The 19,597-nt window shown below is 49.1% G+C and overlaps 1 protein-coding gene across 3 annotated transcripts in view; it reads right to left on the reverse strand.

The window, feature by feature from the left end:
• Positions 1-203: 203 nt before the first annotated feature.
• LANCL2 (LanC like 2) overlaps positions 204-19,597 on the reverse strand; it is a 54,058-nt gene continuing 34,664 nt past the window's right edge. For all 3 annotated transcript variants that reach the window (XM_029062051.2, XM_029062050.2, XM_029062052.2), the window contains exons 5-9: positions 19,439-19,585; positions 15,713-15,895; positions 6,910-7,086; positions 5,742-5,814; positions 204-3,673 (exon numbers count right to left, since the gene is read on the reverse strand). In XM_029062051.2, coding sequence (XP_028917884.1) covers positions 3,558-3,673; positions 5,742-5,814; positions 6,910-7,086; positions 15,713-15,895; positions 19,439-19,585 — 696 coding nt within the window. In that variant the 3' untranslated portion in view covers positions 204-3,557. The remainder of the gene's footprint in view (positions 3,674-5,741; positions 5,815-6,909; positions 7,087-15,712; positions 15,896-19,438; positions 19,586-19,597) is intronic.

Genomic DNA, 19,597 nt, shown 5'->3' on the forward strand with positions numbered 1-19,597 from the left:
TTCTCATTTGGGCACCGGTGCGGCCCTTTCCTCACAAGGGCAGCCTCCCTGCACGGGTTGCTTTAGGGACCGAGACTTTGATCCTACAGTTGGCACACAGCCACTTTCAGAGAATGAAACAGCTCTTCCAAAGCATTCCAACCGTTTAAAGATTCTGGGTCTGAAACTTGGAAAGCGGCAAGAGAAATAACGGCGCTCCAAAGTACCACCACAAAAACAAACTTTTACTAACAAACCTGGTTCTCTTCCCCCAAGTTCATCAAACACAAAACAGCAATGGGTTTTTTCCTTCAAATTTCAAAACAGACAGTATTATGTATCTGAATCAGGTGACTTGGTGTCTCAAACTGCTGACCCAAAGATAGCCATTCGAAATTCAGGAAACGAGAAGCTTTGAAGATTTTTGGACTTTGAAAAACCTCCTCTAACTTGCTACCGAGTTCAACTCCTTATACCACATACTGCTTGATTTCTCCAACCTCCCTTAAATATTTCCCCAATTATTTCCCAACCTCCCCCACTCCACTGTGGTATTATCCCAGGATACACCTGGCTGGCAGCAAAAGATCTTCCTGGACCGTGTCTAAATAGCACTGATGGTTTGGGACCTGTGAGGCATTAGAAGGGCTTGATATTAGTCACCGTATTTGGTCACAAGGCAGTATAAAAGATCCAGGCGGAATCGCTGAGGTTGTGCAGACAACAGTTGAGGGTTACGTCTCTAATGCAAGCCTCCTGATCAGCTCAGAGGAGCTGATGCTCGTAGGTTCTGGGGACTCTATACTGCCTCTTTCACCTCCGTGTGCCTGGACTCTGAGGAAGATCACGGAATGCCTCAGGACGGCAGTGGATGAGGGTAAAACTCTACCACGCTACCTGGCAATCGGCGGGACAGGCTGATGTTAGCGTGGGGTTGGAGACAAGTCGATTGGTATTTAGCTAGAAACCTGACCTGATTTCAGGTTTGCCCTAGTAAGATTTGGGGCCAGAATAGGAATTTTCCAGCAGAATTTTGTTTTCAAAATACATTCCTGTCCCATACAGGCACAATTAATGAGTGCCATTATTATTGTCAGGCAACAAGTTTCACAAGCACAGAGAAGGGGTCCTCCAGGGGTTTAGAGTCAAAAGAGGTGAATCACAGGGTGGACCTCTAGTTGGCCGAGCGACCCCAGTGCTTGGGTAGCAACACTGTCCACGGTGCTCCTCCCCCTCATTCTAAACTTGCCCCCTCCCTCACTAAAAAACAGAGAACTGCCCGCCAATTCCAACTCTTCAGGTCAGTCAGATAACTCTTCTAGACACTTTTACTTATTTTTCAAATGCACAGTGCTTGCCTGATCAAGCCTAGTTGGCATTTAACCCTGTTCAATGAACTCATCGGTTTCTGGTTTCATGACGTCCCGCTCTGGGGTCACCAAGTTCCTCCAAGGGAAGTCTCTACTGAGAAAAGTTTCCTCTGGGGTCAAGCCTCGTCCCCACCGGCTCCCTATCGGAGGAGATTCAGCTTCTGAGGATAGGTCAGGGTGACTCCCGGTGCCCCTCAAATGCACTAGAAGCAAAAGACCATTGGTAGAGTGCTCAGGAGCAAGCTCTGTGGTCTACGTGGCCACAGTGCTCGACGAGCTGGGACGGTAGTGGTTGATAGCAGGGCTTCGGCCTCATACTTGTTGCCGCTGGTCAGTTCCTTTCAGATCGCCTGGGGCGGCACACACTCGCTCACGGGCATATTCCACTGCCTAATAACCCCATTGCCTCTGTACCAAAGACGATCTCCAAAATCAACTCCACCAATGGAGGGTCTGATTCTCTACTCAGACCTCAGGAGGAATCCTCAGCTGGGGCCTCCTCCGCTTGAACCCGGGCCTCCCCAGTGTTGTAACCCCGTGTGCAACGAGGTTGCCATCCAGGCTCCGTGGCTATGAGTTGTGGGCGGGCCCCGTTTGTCCCTCCCTAGTGCCCGGGTGGGATTGTGAGGCAGCAACTATCAGAGGAGAGACCATCAGTGAGAAAAGCTTTTGGAGACGGACTGTGGCTGCGGAAGGAAGCAGTGGGGTTGGAAGACAAGGATGGTGGCTGGTAAATTTGATAGACCTGAATTCTCCTCCCCGAGGTCCTCTGGGGAGGACCACCTGTGGGTGCGGGATTCAGCCGGGCTCCATTTGCTTGGGGCAGAAAGTCAACTTTAAACTCGATTTAGAAACCGGTGCCTGGCCTCTCCAGACGTTGGCCGGCGGGCAGGACTGATGTGGGACCGGACCCTGTGGTCACTGCCGCAGGGTCAGAAAACAGGGTCGGGGGCTTCAGGAGCTGTAAAGTGGGAGACTGCCCCCTCTCTGAGGACACCTTAGCAGCCAAAAGAGTGGTGTGTTTGCTTTTTTTTTTTTTTTTAAGAAAAAAGGGAAACTTTCAAATCCAACTGAGTTAATGTATAAACACTCTCAAAGCGCTCAAATACATTACTAAAGAAAAGTTCGTCACATGCTGTGCCCATCAATGCACATGAGAGTGAAGAGACACTGGAGACACCTCAGAAAATGAAAGCTAACAAAAATAGGCACAGTATGCACTCCGAATGTGCCCAAAGCTAATCTAATCCTGGGGAACACACTTTAGTGGTCAGCCGCCGCGACGTTTTAATACTGTCAACCCCAACGTGAGTTGAATTTCACTGTTCTTATCCCAACAAACTTGTTAAGTTTGGGATGTGTTGGTCAAGTTTTGTTTCTATTGGACATTGTTCCTGAACTGCTGATTTTTTAATTCAAGTATGGCTTCTTGTATAAATGGTCGCAAAGGTTAAGTTTTTCACGGCACCTTAAAGAGCCTGTCGGGAAGCAATAAAAATAGAGTTCTATGGTTCTGTGAAAGGAACGTCTTTGCTGCTTCCCCTCTAGTGAAGCGGAAACCTTCCGAAAGGGGACGCAACTCACCCCGCTAGGTTCCTTACAATCCCAGCTGGTACAAACTGGGAATTCCCAAACATCTGATGAAAGGAATCTTCCCCCTTTCCCTCAAATTTCAAGCCCTGTTCCCTTCACCCTACAAGAAACAACTGCTTATCCCAAAGGGCACTCAGCAAACTCCACGACAAATACAATCACCCCACGGACAAATGTCTTTTCCAAAATTAATGAAGACGTCACGCCGCACTTACTGATCTCCTTGATAGTACATATGGACCAGGCCCCACTGGACACGTTACAGACGCTCGGTTGCCGCAGTTAACACTCATGCAAGGACAGGCCCGAGATCTGGACAAAAGGAAGAGGTTTCCGCTTGCAACAACGAAATCACATTTACGGACAACACCGAGAAGCATGCAAACACCGGAGAGAGCTGAAGGTAACGAGAATCGCGGGGTTGAAAGAATTCGGATTTGCAGCAGTGGTGAAACAGAATGTGGTTGGGACGACTTCTCACTCATGCTGTATCTTGTGCTCCTTGGGAGAGATGGGGAGGGAAGTAAAAGTGGGTTTTTGCTTCTCCTTTGCGACTCAGAGCGGCTCTGCCTCAGGCACTAAGCAGTCTCACCGCTTGGGACACGCTTGGGCGGTTTAGCTGTCCTTTTCCACCTTGCCTTCCTTCTCCCAAGGTCCGAGTTCGAGTGCCGGAAAGCGGGAGGTCTCCGGAGCCAGCACGTCGGATAAAAAGTGAATGGTACCTCCCATACCTGCAACACAGAAGAGGTTTATTCCCTCCTGGGTGGCGACAAAGGCCGTGTAGTCGGAGAAGAGTCACCTACTGAATAGTGTATGGAGGCCCGATTCCCTACAGTGAGTAAGGCCCAGAAGGGCCAGAGGTCCTGAGCAACCAGAATTTCCCGCGAGACTTTGGGCGTCACTTGTGGAATGGCCCTTGCAGGAGTTCCCGTAGCGGAGGAGAGCGGGGGGCGCTGGACTTCTGATCCCTGAAGGGTCTGACAGATACTCAGAATAATCATGATAATAATTTTGGTATTTGTGAAGCACGTATTATGGGCCAGGCACTGTACTAAGTGCTGGAGTTGATACAAGATAACTGAGTTGGACGCAGTGCCTGTCCCACGTGTCCTCCGCCGCCCACCTCCTCACCGTCCCCCGGTCTCGCCCGTCCCGCCGTCGACCCCCGGGCCGCGTCCTCCCGCGGTCCCGGAACGCCCTCCCTCCTCACCTCCGCCAAACTGATTCTCTTCCCCTCTTCAAAACCCTACTTAGAACTCACCTCCTCCAAGAGGCCTTCCCAGACTGAGCTCCCCTTCTCCCTCTACCGCCCCCCCTTCACCTCTCCGCAGCTTAACTCTCTTCACCCCCATTTCCCTCGGCTCCTCCCCGTCTCCCTTCCCATCCCCTCAGCACTGTACTCGTCTGCTCAACTGTATATATTTTCATTACCCTATTTCTTTTGTTAATGAGATGTACATCGCCTCGATTCTATTCAGTCGCCATCGGTTTTTACGAGATGTTCTTCCCCTCGACTCTATTTATCGCCATCGTTCTCGTCCGCCCGTCTCCCCCGATCAGACCGGAAGCCCGTCAAACGGCAGGGACCGTCTCTATCTGTTGCCGACTTGTTCATTCTGAGCGCTTAGTACAGTGCTCTGCACATAGTAAGCGCTCAATAAATACTACTGAATGAATGAATGAACGTGGGCCTCGCAGTCTTAATCCACATTTTACAGATGAGGTAACTGAGACACAGAGAAACTATGTGACTTGTCCAAGGTCACATAGACAAGTTGCAAAGCCAAGATTAGAACCCAGGTCCTCTGACCCTCAAGCCCATACTCTACCCACTATACCACACTGTTGGGGAGGGATTTCTGCCTGGCTACTTGAGCTCACCTGAGTGGGCAAAGAAGTCCAAATACTAGGCCTCTTGGTATTTCTCTCTACTTTTTTTTTTAAATGCTATTTGTCAAACAACAATAACAATGTTGGTATTTGTTAAGTGCTTACTATGTGCAGAGCACTGTTCTAAGCGCTGGGGTAGATACAGGGTCATCAGGTTGTCCCACGTGAGGCTCACAATCTTAATGCCCATTTTACAGATGAGGTAACTGAGGCACAGAGAAGTCAAGTGACTTGCCCACAGTCACACAGCTGACAAGTGGCAGAGCCGGGACTATGTGCCAGGCACTGAACTAAGCACTGCGGTAGAATCAAGATAATCACGATGGACATAGTCCCTGTCCCACACGGAACTGGGAGGAGCAGCCTGTTTTAGTGGAAAGAGCATGGGCTTGGGAGTCAGAGGTCGTGGGTTCTAATCCTGGCTCTGCCACTTAGCTGTGAGACCTTGGGCAAGTCACTTAACTGCTCTGTGCCTCAGTTATCTGACCTGTAAAATGGGCGTTAAGACTGTGAGCCTCCCGTTGGACAACCTGATGACCTTGAATTTAGAACAGTGCTTGGCACATAATAAGTGCTTAACAAATCCGATTATTATCATCATTACCACAGTTATTGCTTCTAGACTGGAAGCTCGTTATGGGCAGCGGACGTGCCTGCTAATTCTCTTGTATCATACCCTCCCACGTATTTTGTTCAGTGTCTGCACATAGTAAGCGCTCAATAAATATGACTGATTGATACGCTAAACCTAGAGTGCAATTATTTATTTCTAAGCGTTCTTGCTTTGGCAGGTTAAACTTTAACGCTTTCGGCTGGCAGAGGGCTACTGTCTAGAGAGCAGCATACATGGCTCAAGCCAATTTTAAATAACGATTACCGTCTTACTCGATGCCCTCAGAAGACCCTTACCTTCAAAGAGAGAGTATGGCCTGTCTGGGATTCTGCAGCCGTGAGCTCCGTAATCTAAACACCATTCGGCAAACTGAAAGAAGGAAACAAAAGAAAAACCTAAGATTACTGGAGGTGACAGGTGTTCAGAGCTGAACCAGTTTAAAAGTCTGGGAACAAAGCACGCTGGGTCCCAGGATATGCTAGGGCGGGGGCAAACAGAAAAACAAGATTTGCTTCCTTTAATATTTAATTATCCACCTGATACCAGGCTAAAAATGTGATGGCCTGCAATGCGATAAAATTAGAGAAGTTTTACCTGCTTGTCCTATACGAAAGGGACTTTTTAACAGTTTGCAAAATGTTTTTAAATATAGGCTTGAAAGGCATGCGGGCTATCGTCCGTTCTCTCAGGGTTAAACAAGCTCTTGAGGTCTAACTCTGCACTCTGATTGTGTTTCCCTTCACGGCTCTCCTTTCACTTGAGTCCGTTTAATAATCTGCTGGCTCTAAATCTCTACAGCTGGATTGTGTTCTCGAAGTTCCTTCCCTCCACTCTCCCCTAATTCCTATCTCAGTTACACAGTCAACTTTAGGGTGTTTCACCTCTAGTCTGAAGACTCCAACTTTTTTTTGGAATTCAGGCAGTCCTAAGCCTAAATTAATCAAGTAAAGGAGGATCCTGAGGCACTTAATGGTTGCCTTTGGCTCAAATTAATCTCTCAAGGGGAAACCCTTTCTAAAGCCGACGTGTTCACGGCATCGCTACGGGTCGAAGACAAGACGAGACCTCTTCTCCCTCTTACTTAAGCTGTGAAACACGGGCTGTGTCCAACCTGGTTAGCCTGTATCTACCTCAGGGTTTGGTAATAATAATAATAATGATAATTATGGCATTTGTTACGCGCTTACTATGTGCAGAGCACTGTTCTAAGCGCTGGGGTAGACACAGGGTAATCAGATTGTCCCACTTGGGGCTCACAGTTTTTAATCCCCATTTTTACACATGAGGGAACTGAGGCACAGAGAAGTCAAGTGACTTGCCCAAGGCTACACAGCAGACAAGTGGCGGAGCCGGGATTAGAACCCATGACCTCTGACTCCCAAGCCCGGGCTCTTTCCAGTAAGCCACGCTGCTTCTCTGTGTTTGGCACATGGCACGTAACAAGCACTACAATTACAATCGTACCTTGCACGCTCGGTAGAGGTACTTTTTGTCCTGAGTTAGGTGGTAAAGAGATAAGAAGGAGTATCCGTTCCCGGCCGTTCCGTGGCAGATTCCGTATCCTTTCCGCAGTAACCCACGCTGCCAGATCACATCACTGCACTCCATGGCATCCTTCAAATATTTCTCCTCCTTAAAGGTCTGGGGAAGAAAAAGACAAATCACTTAAAAGTTGGTTTCTTCCTTACGGGTCCTACCCAAATAATTTCCCCGTCCAAGTGGGGAAAAAAAAAGATATTATGAAGTAGAATTTCTGCAACGCGGGGACGGTACTTAAAAGAAAAGCCACAACCAGATCAATAGTTAATCTATGTTCTGCAACCACATTCTCTCCCTCCGTATTTAGTTTTCCCCCTGGTCATCCTGAGAGTTTGACCGGCTTAAAACAGCAAAGGTTAACCAAACAACAACTTCAGAATATTACTATCGACAGGGTGTCAGTGTCCCAGACTACATTTTGCACTGAACGATGGCTGAGACCAAAAACCCACTCACTTCTTCTGTTCAGACACACCTGTGCAAGACAGATAAACACTCAGGCAGAACGTGCCAAACACTGGAATTAAAACTCTTGGATTGGCTCCTATTCTGGAGAACAAACAGCTGAAAAATATATAAAGAGGGAGAAACTTTCCTCTCCCCTCCGAACTTGGGGTTACCTTTTTTTGTTTGCTATTTCAACGGGTGTTTTCTTTTTTAAGGGATGGAGGCACAAAGTGCAAAATTCATTCTTGGATCAATTCAAGCGAGAAAGTGCCCTCCGAAGAGTTTTTCCTCCAAGGCGTCTTCAGCAGTTGGAATTTGGGGTTTGTAATCAAAACACCAGTTGCTGTTCTTCAAATGAGACCGCATCCCGAGGGCGGAGGCAGGAGTGGCACTAACTGGCCACCTCGTGAAATCGATAAGGCAAACGGAGTCAGTGAGTGATGCAAATTTCAACACATCCGATTTCCGGAGTTGAGGGAGAATTCCAGCTCACCGCGTTCAACACGGGGCGGCGTGCCCTCGGAGAAAACCGGGAGACCAGTGCCAAAATGGGAACCTTCAACAAAACGAGGGCAAACGAAAGTCTGCCGGGACGAGACCGGACCACATCTGTGCCCACCCCTGCGGACCCTCAACAGCTCACGTGATCCAGCAAAACTGTCAGTCCGGTCGCAGAATGCCGGGGCGGTGGGCAAATCTGAGGGAGGTTGAACGACGGAGGCGTGAGTTTACAAAGAGCCCTTCAGTGGTCTGAGCCTAAAGCCAACAATGGTTCCCCCAGAGTGACAAAACACGGACCCGCCTCAAACAATTAAAATGATAACAATAATACCTGTGGTATCTGTTAAGTGCTTACTATGTGCCAGGCACTGGGGTGGATACATGCAAATCGTGTTGGACACGGTTCCTGTCCCCCGTGGGGCTCAGAGTCTCAATCCCCATTTCACAGATGAGGTAACTGAGGCACAGGGAAGTGAAGAGACTCGCCCAAGGTCACAGAGCAGACAAGTGGCGGACCCGGGATGAGAACCCACGATCTTCTGAATCCCCGGCCTGTGCTCTACTCACCGTGGGCGAGCCGCACCCCGGCATTCATTCACTCATTCAGTCAATCTTAGGGAAGCAGCGTGGCTCAGTGGAAAGAGCCTGGGCTTCGGAGTCAGAGGTCATGGGTTCGACTCCCGGCTCTGCCACCCGTCAGCTGTGTGACTGCGGCCGAGTCACTTCACTTCTCTCTGCCTCAGTGACCTCATCTGTAAAATGGGGATTAACTGTGAGCCTCACATGGGGCGAGCCGATTACCCTGTATCTCCCCCAGCGCTCAGAACAGTGCTCGGCACATAGTGAGCGCTTAACGAATGCCAATATTATCATCATCGTATTTATTGAGTGCTTACAGTGTGCAAAGCGCTGCGCTAAGCATCTGGGAGAGTACAATACGATAACAAACAGACACATTCCCTGCCCACAGTGAGCCTACAATCTAGAGGACGGGTAAGACCCCTCTAAGCTACACACTCCGCTATCCCTTCCACCAGCACCGCCGAACGCTTTCACAGCTCAGCACTTACATCTGGAACTCAAACTGGTCATCCGGAAGAATCCTTTTGAATTCTCCTAAATCCGCACGGTTTTGTTGCCAAGCCTCTTTGGGTCTTACCGAACACCCGCCGAAGGGCACCCTGCCCCGGATGTCTGAACTGGGACTTGGACGGCAATCTCCCCTGGACTCTACTAACTATATTCAATATATTCGATAGTATTTATTGAGCGCTCACTACTGGTACTAGATGGCATTTTCAGGCCAGCACTAGAGCCGCATCCTTCCCAAACCCCTGCACGGGGACCAAGAGGGCTGGCTCTAATGGCGGGCAACGCCCTGTCAGGCCTGGGTGGCCAGCGGGTCACGGCATGAGCCCTGCTGCTGGGCCAATGCCAGCTCTTGTGTCCCGTTCAGCTGCGCCTCGCGTAGCGACCGACTCTGCCGTACTGTACTCCCTCAGGTGTTCAGTACAGTGCTCTGAACGCAGCAGGAGCTCAAGAAATACCACTGATGACGCTGTTGCCTCCTTTTTCATGGCACCCCTGTTCCCCCGGCTCCCAAGAGGCCTGCCACTGGAGTCCCTCCCATGCCCAGACACGCTCCATGGAGTCCCAGACCCTGGGACCACTCACGGCTCTGGCTGCACGGCTGGCTTTGGCCAGACCAGCATTTCCTGGGCCAGGGGTTCACTGGCCCAAGTGGCCAGGCACGTGCCCGGTTCAGTCACTTCACCGGGGCGAGGAAAATGAAGAAGCAGCGTGCCTACTGGACAGAGCACGGGCCTAGGAGTCAGGAGTACCTGGATTCTCATCCCGGCTCCGCCGTTGGTCTGCCGTGAGACCTTGGGCGAGTCACATCACTTCTCTGTGCCTCAGTTCCCTCATCTGCAAAACGGGAATTAAGGCTGTGAGCCCTAAGTGGGACGGGGACTTTGTCTAGACCGATTAGCTTGTCTGTACCCCGGCGCTCAGTACAACGCCTGGCATATAGTAAGCGCTTAACGGATACCATAAAAAAAAATGCTGGGTTCCTTCCATCTCCCTGGGGGCACCCTAGCTTCACCCCCTGCTAAAGATTCAGGCTCAACATTCAATAGCTCTCAGCTAGTGCCTGCAGCTGTGGGTTGCAACCGAAGCTAATTCTCAACAAATGATGCAAAATATTACAAAAGCCTATAATTTCAGACCACTTAGTAGAAAAATATGCAATTTAGAAAATTAGAAAGAAAAGTCTGTATAGAACAGAGTTTACATTGACTACGACTTCATCATTTACAAGAAACATATATTTATCCAATATAGGCCCCATCCCTTTTTTCTTTTTTCAGAATCGGTGTGGTGTTCCCGAGTCCCCGGACTAAACGGCTTGCGGACCAGAACGTGAATACCGAGTTCTCAGAGCAACGGTTTTCGGGATGCAATAAACTCATATCCTCAGACATGCCTGCTCAGTATAAATCACTGCCCTCGCGGAGCCTTCAGCCACAAGCCAGTACATATATTTTCTTGATAGCCGAGAGAGCAGAGAGGATAGTTTGGGTTTTTTTTTTTATGGTACTGGTAAAGCACTCATATGTCAAACACTGTTCTAAGCGCCGGGTTAAGTACGAGGTAATCAGGTTGTACACAGTCCCTGTCCTGCACGGGCCTCACAGGCTAAGTAGGAGGGAGAACAGGTAATTAAATCCCCATTTCAGGTGAGGAAACTGTGGCACAGGGAAGTAAAATGACTTGCCCAAGGTCACAGAGCAAGCAACCGGCAGAGCCGGGATTAGAACCAGGTCCTCTGACTCCCAGGCCCGTGCTCCTTCCGCTAAATCACGTGGCTTCCCCATTTCGGGCATTTAGTTATTTTAACGAGAGCGGATGGCCAGGTTCTGAGAGCGGAGGCAACTGGAGAATTCAACAGCCAACACTCCGCTGCGGAAGACACGGGTCTCTCAGCCTTCCTTGGTCATTTCATTCCCTGCCTCCCCTTTCGGCTCCCACTACACTGGGCCACCTGTGCCATCGCTTACGGGCTCCCGGGCACCAGCTTCCGTTCAAGGTCGAAGGGGAGGTGATGGGGCGGAGTGAACGAGGCAGGGATTTCTCACCCGATCCACTGGCCTTGAAACAGCTATTTCAAGTTCAAGAAATGCTCCTGTGAGTTGAGCACTGCAGTGGAATTCTCCTTCATCCCTGCCAATCCATCAATCGTATTTACTGCGCACTCACGATGTGCAGAACACTAGACTAAGCGCCTGGGAGAGTAAAATATAACGCCGCTTACACAGGTGGTGGACCAGTTCCCTGCCTACAACTAGCTTACAGCCTAGAGGGGGGAAAGAGACATTAACATACATAAATAAATTACGACCGGGTACGGAAGTGCCGTGGGGCTGAGAGGGGGTGGCGAAGAGAGAGGGCAGATCACTCTACAGCTGTTTCTTTGGAGCTGGTGATCACACCCCGCGGCAAGGTAAACTAAATGAATTGGCAAGAAAAGGAGAGGAGGAGGCAATGCAGGTTTAAATTGGACACGAAGAGAATTATGCCTCGAACACATCTGGTCCGCACTCTCTTTCCCAGCACTGCAAGGTGTTTATGAAAGACAGGTGTGAGGCAACTGTTCTGTGTTGTAATAAATGTCTCCCTACCCCGACGCCCACCGTTAGTCTTGAAAGTGGCTTCAAGCTGGATTCTGGAGGAATAGTCCAGTGATCTCAAACCGCCCCACGGTCGAAAGGATGAAAATCAATCTTCCTAACAAATCAGGTACCGTGCTCGAAAATAAGATTTTAATTGCAACCAACTTTGCAGAAGCAATTGCTAGTGACTGAGTGTGTCTCATTTACAGCAGTGTGGAGGAGGTCAATTGAGATCACGGTGGCCCGAAGCCCAGTTACGGTTTTCTTGCTGGCTCTGAGGAAAAGCGTTTGGGCTCGGAAGAGTTTCTTTTCTCATGTCTTTTGGAAGCGGCGTGGCTCGGTGGAAAGAGGCTCAGAGGTCATGGGTTCGATTCCCAACTCTGCCACTTGTCAGCTGGGTGACTGTGGGCAAGTCGCTTAACTTCTCTGTGCCTCAGTTACCTCATCTGTAAAATGGGGATTAACTGTGAGCCTCATGTGGGACAAGCTGATGACCCTGTCTCTACCCCAGCGCTTAGAACAGTGCCCTGCACATAGTAAGCACTTAACAAATACCAACATTATTATTATTCTTCAAGCCCCGAATATATATTTTTGGTGAACTGGAGGATTCAATCCATCAATCAGTGGTATTTATAGATTGCTTACTGTGTTCAGATCACTGTACTAAGCACCTGGGAAAGTACAATCCAACAGAGCTGGTAGACACATTCCCTGCCCACTTCATTCAATCAATCGTATTTATTAAGCGTTTTTACTGTGTGCAGAGAACTGTACTAGGCGCTTGGGAGAGTGCAGTACAACAATACACAGAAACATTCCCTGCTCACAAGCTCACAGTCTTGAGGGGATTAATATAAATGTATAAATTACAGGTATTTATTCTATTTATTTGCTATTGCTCTTGTCTGTTGGTCTCCCCCGATTAGACCGTAAGCCCGTCAAAGGGCAGGGACTGTCTCTGTTACCGATTTGTCCATTCCAAGCGCTTAATACAGTGCTCTGCACATAGTAAGCGCTCAATAAATACTAATGAATGAATGAAAAGTATGGACTTAAGTGTTGTGGGGCTGAGAGACAGGGATGAATGAAGGAAGAAAGTTAAAATGAGCTTAGAGTCTATATAGACCGGGAACAGCCGCGAAGCGTGCAATCCCAATCACTCCTAAACAAAAAATTTCAGAAAGCAAACTCGCCACCACTTGGGTCTTGCTGTTTGACAAAGGAACTGACAAGGTGCTTGTCTGCCTGAGATTGACTCGTGAGAAGCAGCGTGGCTCAGTGGAAAGAGCACGGGCTTGGGAGTCAGAGGTCATGGGTTCGAACCCCGGCTCCGCCCCTTGTCAGCTGGGTGACTGCGGGCAAGTCGCTTCACTTCTCTGTGCCTCAGTGACCTCATCTGTAAAATGGGGATGAAGACTGTGAGCCTCACAAGGGACAACCTGATTACCCTGTATCTACCCCGGCGCTTAGAACAGTGCTCTGCACATAGCAAGCGCTTAACGAATACCAACATTATTATTTATTATCTGTGCTTTGTCAATTCGCTACACTTGGCCTAGCGGAAGGAGCATCGTCCTGGGAGTCAGAGGACATGGGTTCTAATACCAGCTCTGTCAACTGATTGCTGCGTGACCTTGGGCAAGTCACTTAGCTTCTCTGTGCCTCAATTTCCTCAACTGTAAAATGAGGATTAAATCCCACTCCCTCCTACTTCGACCGTGAGCCACGCGTGGTATGAGGACTGTGTCCAAACTGACAAACTTGCATCTACCCCAGCACTCAGAACAGTGCTGGACACAAAGTAAGAGTTTAACAAATACCGCAGTATAGTAATTTAAAAAAAAAAAAAATTGTCCTCTATACCGTAAACTCATCCTGGACAGGGAATGTGTCTACCAACTCTGTTCTATCTTACTCTCCCAAGGGCTTAGCGCAGCGCTCTAAACGCGGTAAGCGCTCAACGAATACCAGTTGGTAATTATTTCCTCTATCCTTAATTTATCTTTATATCTGCTTCCCCCTCTAGGCTGTAAACTCCTTGCGGGAGGGGACAGTGTCAACTCACTCTACTGCATTGGCTTTTGTCCAGTGCTCAGTACAGTGCCCTGCACACAGTAAGCACTCAAATATCCCACCGGCCGATTGATAGAGAAGCAGTGTGGCTCAGTGGAGAAAGCACGGGCTTTGGAGTCCGAGGTCATGAGTTCGAATCCCAGCTCTGCCACTTGTCAGCTGGGTGACTGTGGGCAAGTCACTTCACTTCTCTGTGCCTCAGTTCCCTCATCTGTAAAATGGGGATTAAGACTGGGAGCCCCACGTGGGACAACCCGATTCCCCTATGTCGACCCCAGCGCTTAGAACAGTGGTCTGCACATAGTAAGCGCTTAACAAATACCAACATCATCATTATTGACGGCGGTGAGGCGTTACGAGAGGCTGCTTCTCTACCTAACTGAGAAATCCCTTCTGTTCTTGTCTCTCCATTCTTCTTATCCCAAGAGCCCGAGGCTGATGTTCCAGTCGATAAAGCCCTCTCTGCTTAAAATTTCGGGTAGCAACGGGAGAAATTATTCAGTTACTCGTGGCTGCTTCCAGATCTCTCTCCAGAAGTCTGCCAAGGTGCTTCGTCGAGCAGAGCGATCGAGCCGCGTAAAGCGAATGAAAAGATGGGCGCTCTCGTCAGGGGATTCGCCCCATCACCATCTCCGACGTGGTCTGCTGTCACTGTCTTTACGAGCGAAAAGAACCCCGAGGTCCGTGCTCCAGGTGCGCCAGAGAACGTGCGCGCCCATTCTCCCCTTCACCCAGGCGTGTGCTGGGATGGGAGAGGGGGAGGTGGGAAAGGGGAAGTCGCTGGCCCTCACGGGAGCCAGATTTAGGCAGCAGGGACAACCATTAGCGAAGAGAGCTGAAACCCACAGTGCTAAGCTCATTGCGGCGGTCTCCTACGGCAAGCAAAACTGCCCGCAGGGGAAGCGGTCCTGTGCTTCCCTGACTCCAGGACGGCTGGAGAAAACTTACTACCCATCAGAACACCCTGCTACAAGGACTCGGTGAAAAACTCAAATCCTAATAATCAATTCAACCTCGACAGAACAACTGAGAAGCCGGGTGGCCTAGTGGAGCGGGCACGGGTCAGGGAGTCAGAACGATCTGAGCTCCATCCCGGCTCCGCCACTGGTCTGCTGGGTGACCTTGGGTAAGTCACTTCTCTGGGCCTCGGTCACCTCATCTGTAAAATGGGGATGAAGATTATGAGCCCCATATGGGTCAGGGACTGCGTCCAACTCGATTAGCTCTATCTGCCCCGGTGCTTAGTGGAGTGGCTGGCATTGAGTAAGCGCTCAGCAAACACCGTTAAAAAAACCCCCAACAGAGCAAAACAAAGAAAAATCTCATTTGGAAATGGCTCTCGCTGACCAAGCTTTCTCCCTGTCTTGAACACAAGAAGTTAACAGCTCCGTTACTACTTGCTAATTTTAGGTTTTCATTATAAGGTATCCCCATTTTGTCACAGTTTCTCCACACCTGTGTCAGCAGCAATCAGTGTCCACGGTATTTACTGATCCCTGGGCGACACTAAGCGGGCTCAAAGATCTACTAGACCCCTGAATTGTCATGACCGCCTCGATCGATACTTACGCACTAGGCGCTAGGCACCCACTCTTTTCTTCTCTTCCTGATGCCAAAGTAACGTGCATTTTTCTTTCCAGTCTTTCCTCCACAGATTGGTTGTGAAGGCTCTCGATAACAGTCCCAGGGAAGTGAAGTAAATCAAAAGCATACCACCTGGGAGGATAGTTCCTCCACTGCTGGCCGCCTAGCTCGCTGAATCTGTCTCATTTTCCCTGTCACCTGAGCTCTGCACAGCGTCAAGAACACTGACAGAGGTAAATAAAAACCGAGTAAGGCAAATGGTGAATTTAAAACAGTGACACTACAGAATGAAACTGAGACTGAGAGAAGGAAAGGAGCACTGTGGAAGAATGCGATTAATAAGGTGTTCCAAGCAAATGTCTTACGCCAAAATAGAAAGTTCACTCTCTTGTGAAGAAGGCTGTGGCCCCGTACAACTATACTTTTTACAAAAGAGAAAGATTACTGACCTTATATGCTTGCAAGAGCATGTGAATGACTCCTGGAGCCCCGTGGCACCAGTGGACTAATCTGTCCGTCTCATTGCTTAAAGAAGACGGATAATTCCCGGATCTGAATTTTTTATGCCGCACGTAGTCAATGCTTGGTTTCAACAGTTCCGTCAAAGTCTCTTGGTCCACATTTGATGCTGGCTTGAAAAGAAAACAAAATGAATATTGCCAGTCAATTTTTTCCCAAATCCATATTTGTTTTTCGGATCATTACGACCGAGGCCAGAAGATGGCAAAACTATGCTGCAGTTGGATTCCGGAAAAAAAAATCTGGGCTCGCCCAAATGGTGGCCTGTTCGATAAATTTCCAACACCACTATTTATTGTAGAGGGCATTGCTTCTCCATCTCACCTAGCCAAACCCACCCTTCCCCAGATTCCCTACAAAGGAAACAGAGATTACAATGAAAATCCGGCGAAAATGAAACCAGAAAAGGACCCATTTATTTTAAGACAAAGACACGGCCCTCGAGCAGAGGTGTAGAGATCAATTTGACCTATATCTTAACTGGTCTTCTTTCTCTGTGATTTAAGTGTGGTGGGGGCTTGTGGGACCGCGGTCTACTAGTAAACCAATAGAATTAATTACACTCCTTAAATCGGAGCGAAACAGAACGGGGCTTCCGGACATCGGTATTTCTGTCCTTCCGTGTCCGCCGCCAGCCGCCCCCACCCTCCTCGTTCTTAGACCGTTAGCCCTTTGGAGACCAAGGGACCGTATCTATATCTCATCCACGTACTATTTCCCTAGCGCTAAATATAGTCCTTTGCACGTAGTAAGCACTTAATAAACACCAGTAAATCAACTAACACGGCCAATACGGTTTCAGTTCAGCTTAAAGGCATGACCCACAAACACTCACGGCTCCCAATCTAACCTCAATCTAGTCGCCCTCGCACCCGTTAGGGTTAACGGGAACCGTCCACAACATACTAGGATCTTGACTACCCGGCCCCCGGCAATACAGACTTCACAGGGTCAACTGGATCACGGTGGCCGAATCCAGGTGAGGACGGTGGTGTTCTGGAGCTTCTGGAGACCGTAGCCGATGGATCCTCCGCCGCCCACGAAGGAGGCATGGGGAGAGAATTTCTCCTTAGCATGGGCTGGCTTGGCCTCTCTGGTCTGTAAGCTCGCTGTGGGCAGGGAATGTGTCTGTTTATTATTACACTGCACTCTCTCAAATGCTTAGTACAGTGCTCTGCACACAGTAAGCACTCAGGACGATTGACTGGGGCCGTTGTGGGTAGCCCCGAGGGGCCATCAGGGGCCTGCGTCAGCCGGTCGAAGCCAGTCAGTGGTATTTACTGAGCACTTGGTGGGTACGGAGCACTGTACTAAGCGCTTGGGAGAATATTACAATATAACAGACACACCCCTTGCCCACAACGAGCTTACAGTCTACAGGACACTCCCCTGTCCACCCCACCCCTCTAGGCTGCAGCAGAAACAGCAGCACCGGAAAAAGAAGCAGAGGGATCCAAAGGTCCCGCGATGCCATTTCCGGTTCCCTTCCGGGGCATTTTGGAGACCTGGAATTCGGGGATCCTAGCTCAGGCCAGTAAGGAGCACAGTGATTGCGGGAAGTGACAGGAGGTGCCCGGGGTGACGGCACAACAAACCGCATCTCCTTTAGGGAGCGGGGTTTCGGATCGTCTTAACAGTCGAGTCTACAGAGAGGGCAATTAGAGCAAAACAGAATGGCTCCTAGAAAATACAACTCGAGTTTACCGGAGAGAGGAAGTTGCAATAATTGGTATTCATTTAACGCTTTGTTATTATTTACAGGGGCATGCTCTATGACTCCTTAAGATGACACAGTTCTTTTGTTTCTGCAAGTCTGGAGAAGCAGCTGTGAAGAGAAATAAATGAAATCTAACAACTCCGAAAGCAGTGTCCTGTTACAAATGATTTGTGCCGTGCAAGGTTTGGTTGTTGGCTGGGTCTGTAATGTATTCTACATTCTAGTACATTACCACATTGTCTCTTCCACAGTCGGATACAAAATTCAGAAGAACTGCACAGAAAAGAAGGCATTTGACTTGTGCGGACTTTCGGCAAGCTCAGAGACTTCTTTATTTTTGGCCTATGCTGGATGTAAAATGTTTACTTTGGTATCGACTGGAAAAATCTGCTGTTTCATGTCATTATGTAATTCACATCATTCATCAAATAGTTATAGCTGCTTTCATGTATGTCGACCTGTCAGGCCTAATAGCTCCGTTAGAGATTTTCTGAGACATTAGTGTCACCGAACTGTCAGTTATTTTTAAATAATCCGAAGTAACACAAAGACATTTCACCTGTAGGTTGTCAAGTTTTTAAGGACTCAAAAAGCCTTTTTTTTAATATTGAAGGTAGAGCTAGTACTGCCAGAAGATGGTCCATTAAAAATAAGAAATTAGGAACTATTGAGAATTTCTCCTGCTGATTCGGGAAGAACAAAATACAGCTCTAACGAGGACTTAAATCCTCTTCCTCCACCTTGCTTGGGGAATAAGGACCCACGTGGATCAGCGAGGCCTAGTGGATGAAGTACGGGCCTGGGAGTCAGAGGACCTGGGTTCTACATCCGGTTCACCACTTGCTGCCGTGTGACTTTGGACAAGTCACTGAACTTCTCTGTGCCTCAGTTCCCTCATCTGTAAAATGGGGATTAAGACTGTGAGCCCCATGTGGGACAGGGACTGTGGCAAACCTGATGAGCTTTTATCCACCCCGGTGCTTAATACAGTACCTAGCACATAGTAAGCACTTAACCAAACCTGAAAAAAAAAGTGCATAAGTGATGGGGAAGTGATGGCCGTCAGGAGGGAAACGGAACGAGGGGGTGAGAGATTAGTCAGGGAAGACTTCCTGAAGGGGTGATTTTACAGGAGGTTAGACGATGGGGAAGGTATTGTCCTGCCAGATATGAAGGGGAAGGGAATTCCCGGCCGGAGGGAGGGTGTAGGTTGACTGCAAGAGAGATGAGAGCCAGTTACATTACAGGAATGAAGTGTACCAGCTCTGCTGTAGAAGGACCGAGGCTAAGGAATGAAAATGAAATAAAAATAAAAATAGTAAGCATGGTACTTTTGTTCAGCTCTTACTATGTGTCAAGCACTTTACTAAATATTGGGGTAGATACAGGATTATCAGGGTGGACTCAGTGTCTGTCCCACATGGGGCTCACAGTCCAACTAGGGCAGTGTAAGATATAATTCCCATTTTACAGCTGAGAAAACTGAGGCAGAGAAGTAGAGTGCCCTGCCCCAGACCACTCGTCGGACAAGTGGTGGAGCCAGAATTAGAACCCAAGTCCTCTGACTCCCAGGCCCGTCCATTTTCCACTAGGTCTCACCCTGTTTCTTCATGCAGTGGGGAGAGAGCTGAGTGGATAATAATGATGGCATTTGTTAAGCGCTTACTATGTGCCAAGCACTGTTCTAGGTGCTGGGGTACGTACCAAGTAACCAGGTGGGACACAATCCCGGTCCCGCACGGGGCTCACAGTCTTAATCCTCATTTTACAGATGAGGTAACTGAGACGCAGAGAAGTGAAGTGACTTGCCCAAGGTCACACAGCAGGCAAGTGGCAGAGGCGGAATCAGAACCCACATCCTCTGACTCCCAGGCCCGTGCTCGTGCCACCAGGCCTCGCGGCTTCTCTGCGGCTGACCGGGCTAGAAATACGTACTTACCTGCATTAGGACGTAGTAAATTCCAGCCATGCCGTGGGCCGCCCCGACGTACTGCTTCCTGTGCCACTGATAGAGCAGCGGGCAACGCTCGGTTTTGCGTTCCTCCTTGGACAAATTCTTTCCTGACTCAATGATGGCGTTGACCACCTACGGTTGAAA

This window comes from Ornithorhynchus anatinus, chromosome 4 (assembly GCF_004115215.2).
Source record: "Ornithorhynchus anatinus isolate Pmale09 chromosome 4, mOrnAna1.pri.v4, whole genome shotgun sequence".
Lineage (NCBI taxonomy): Eukaryota > Metazoa > Chordata > Mammalia > Monotremata > Ornithorhynchidae > Ornithorhynchus > Ornithorhynchus anatinus.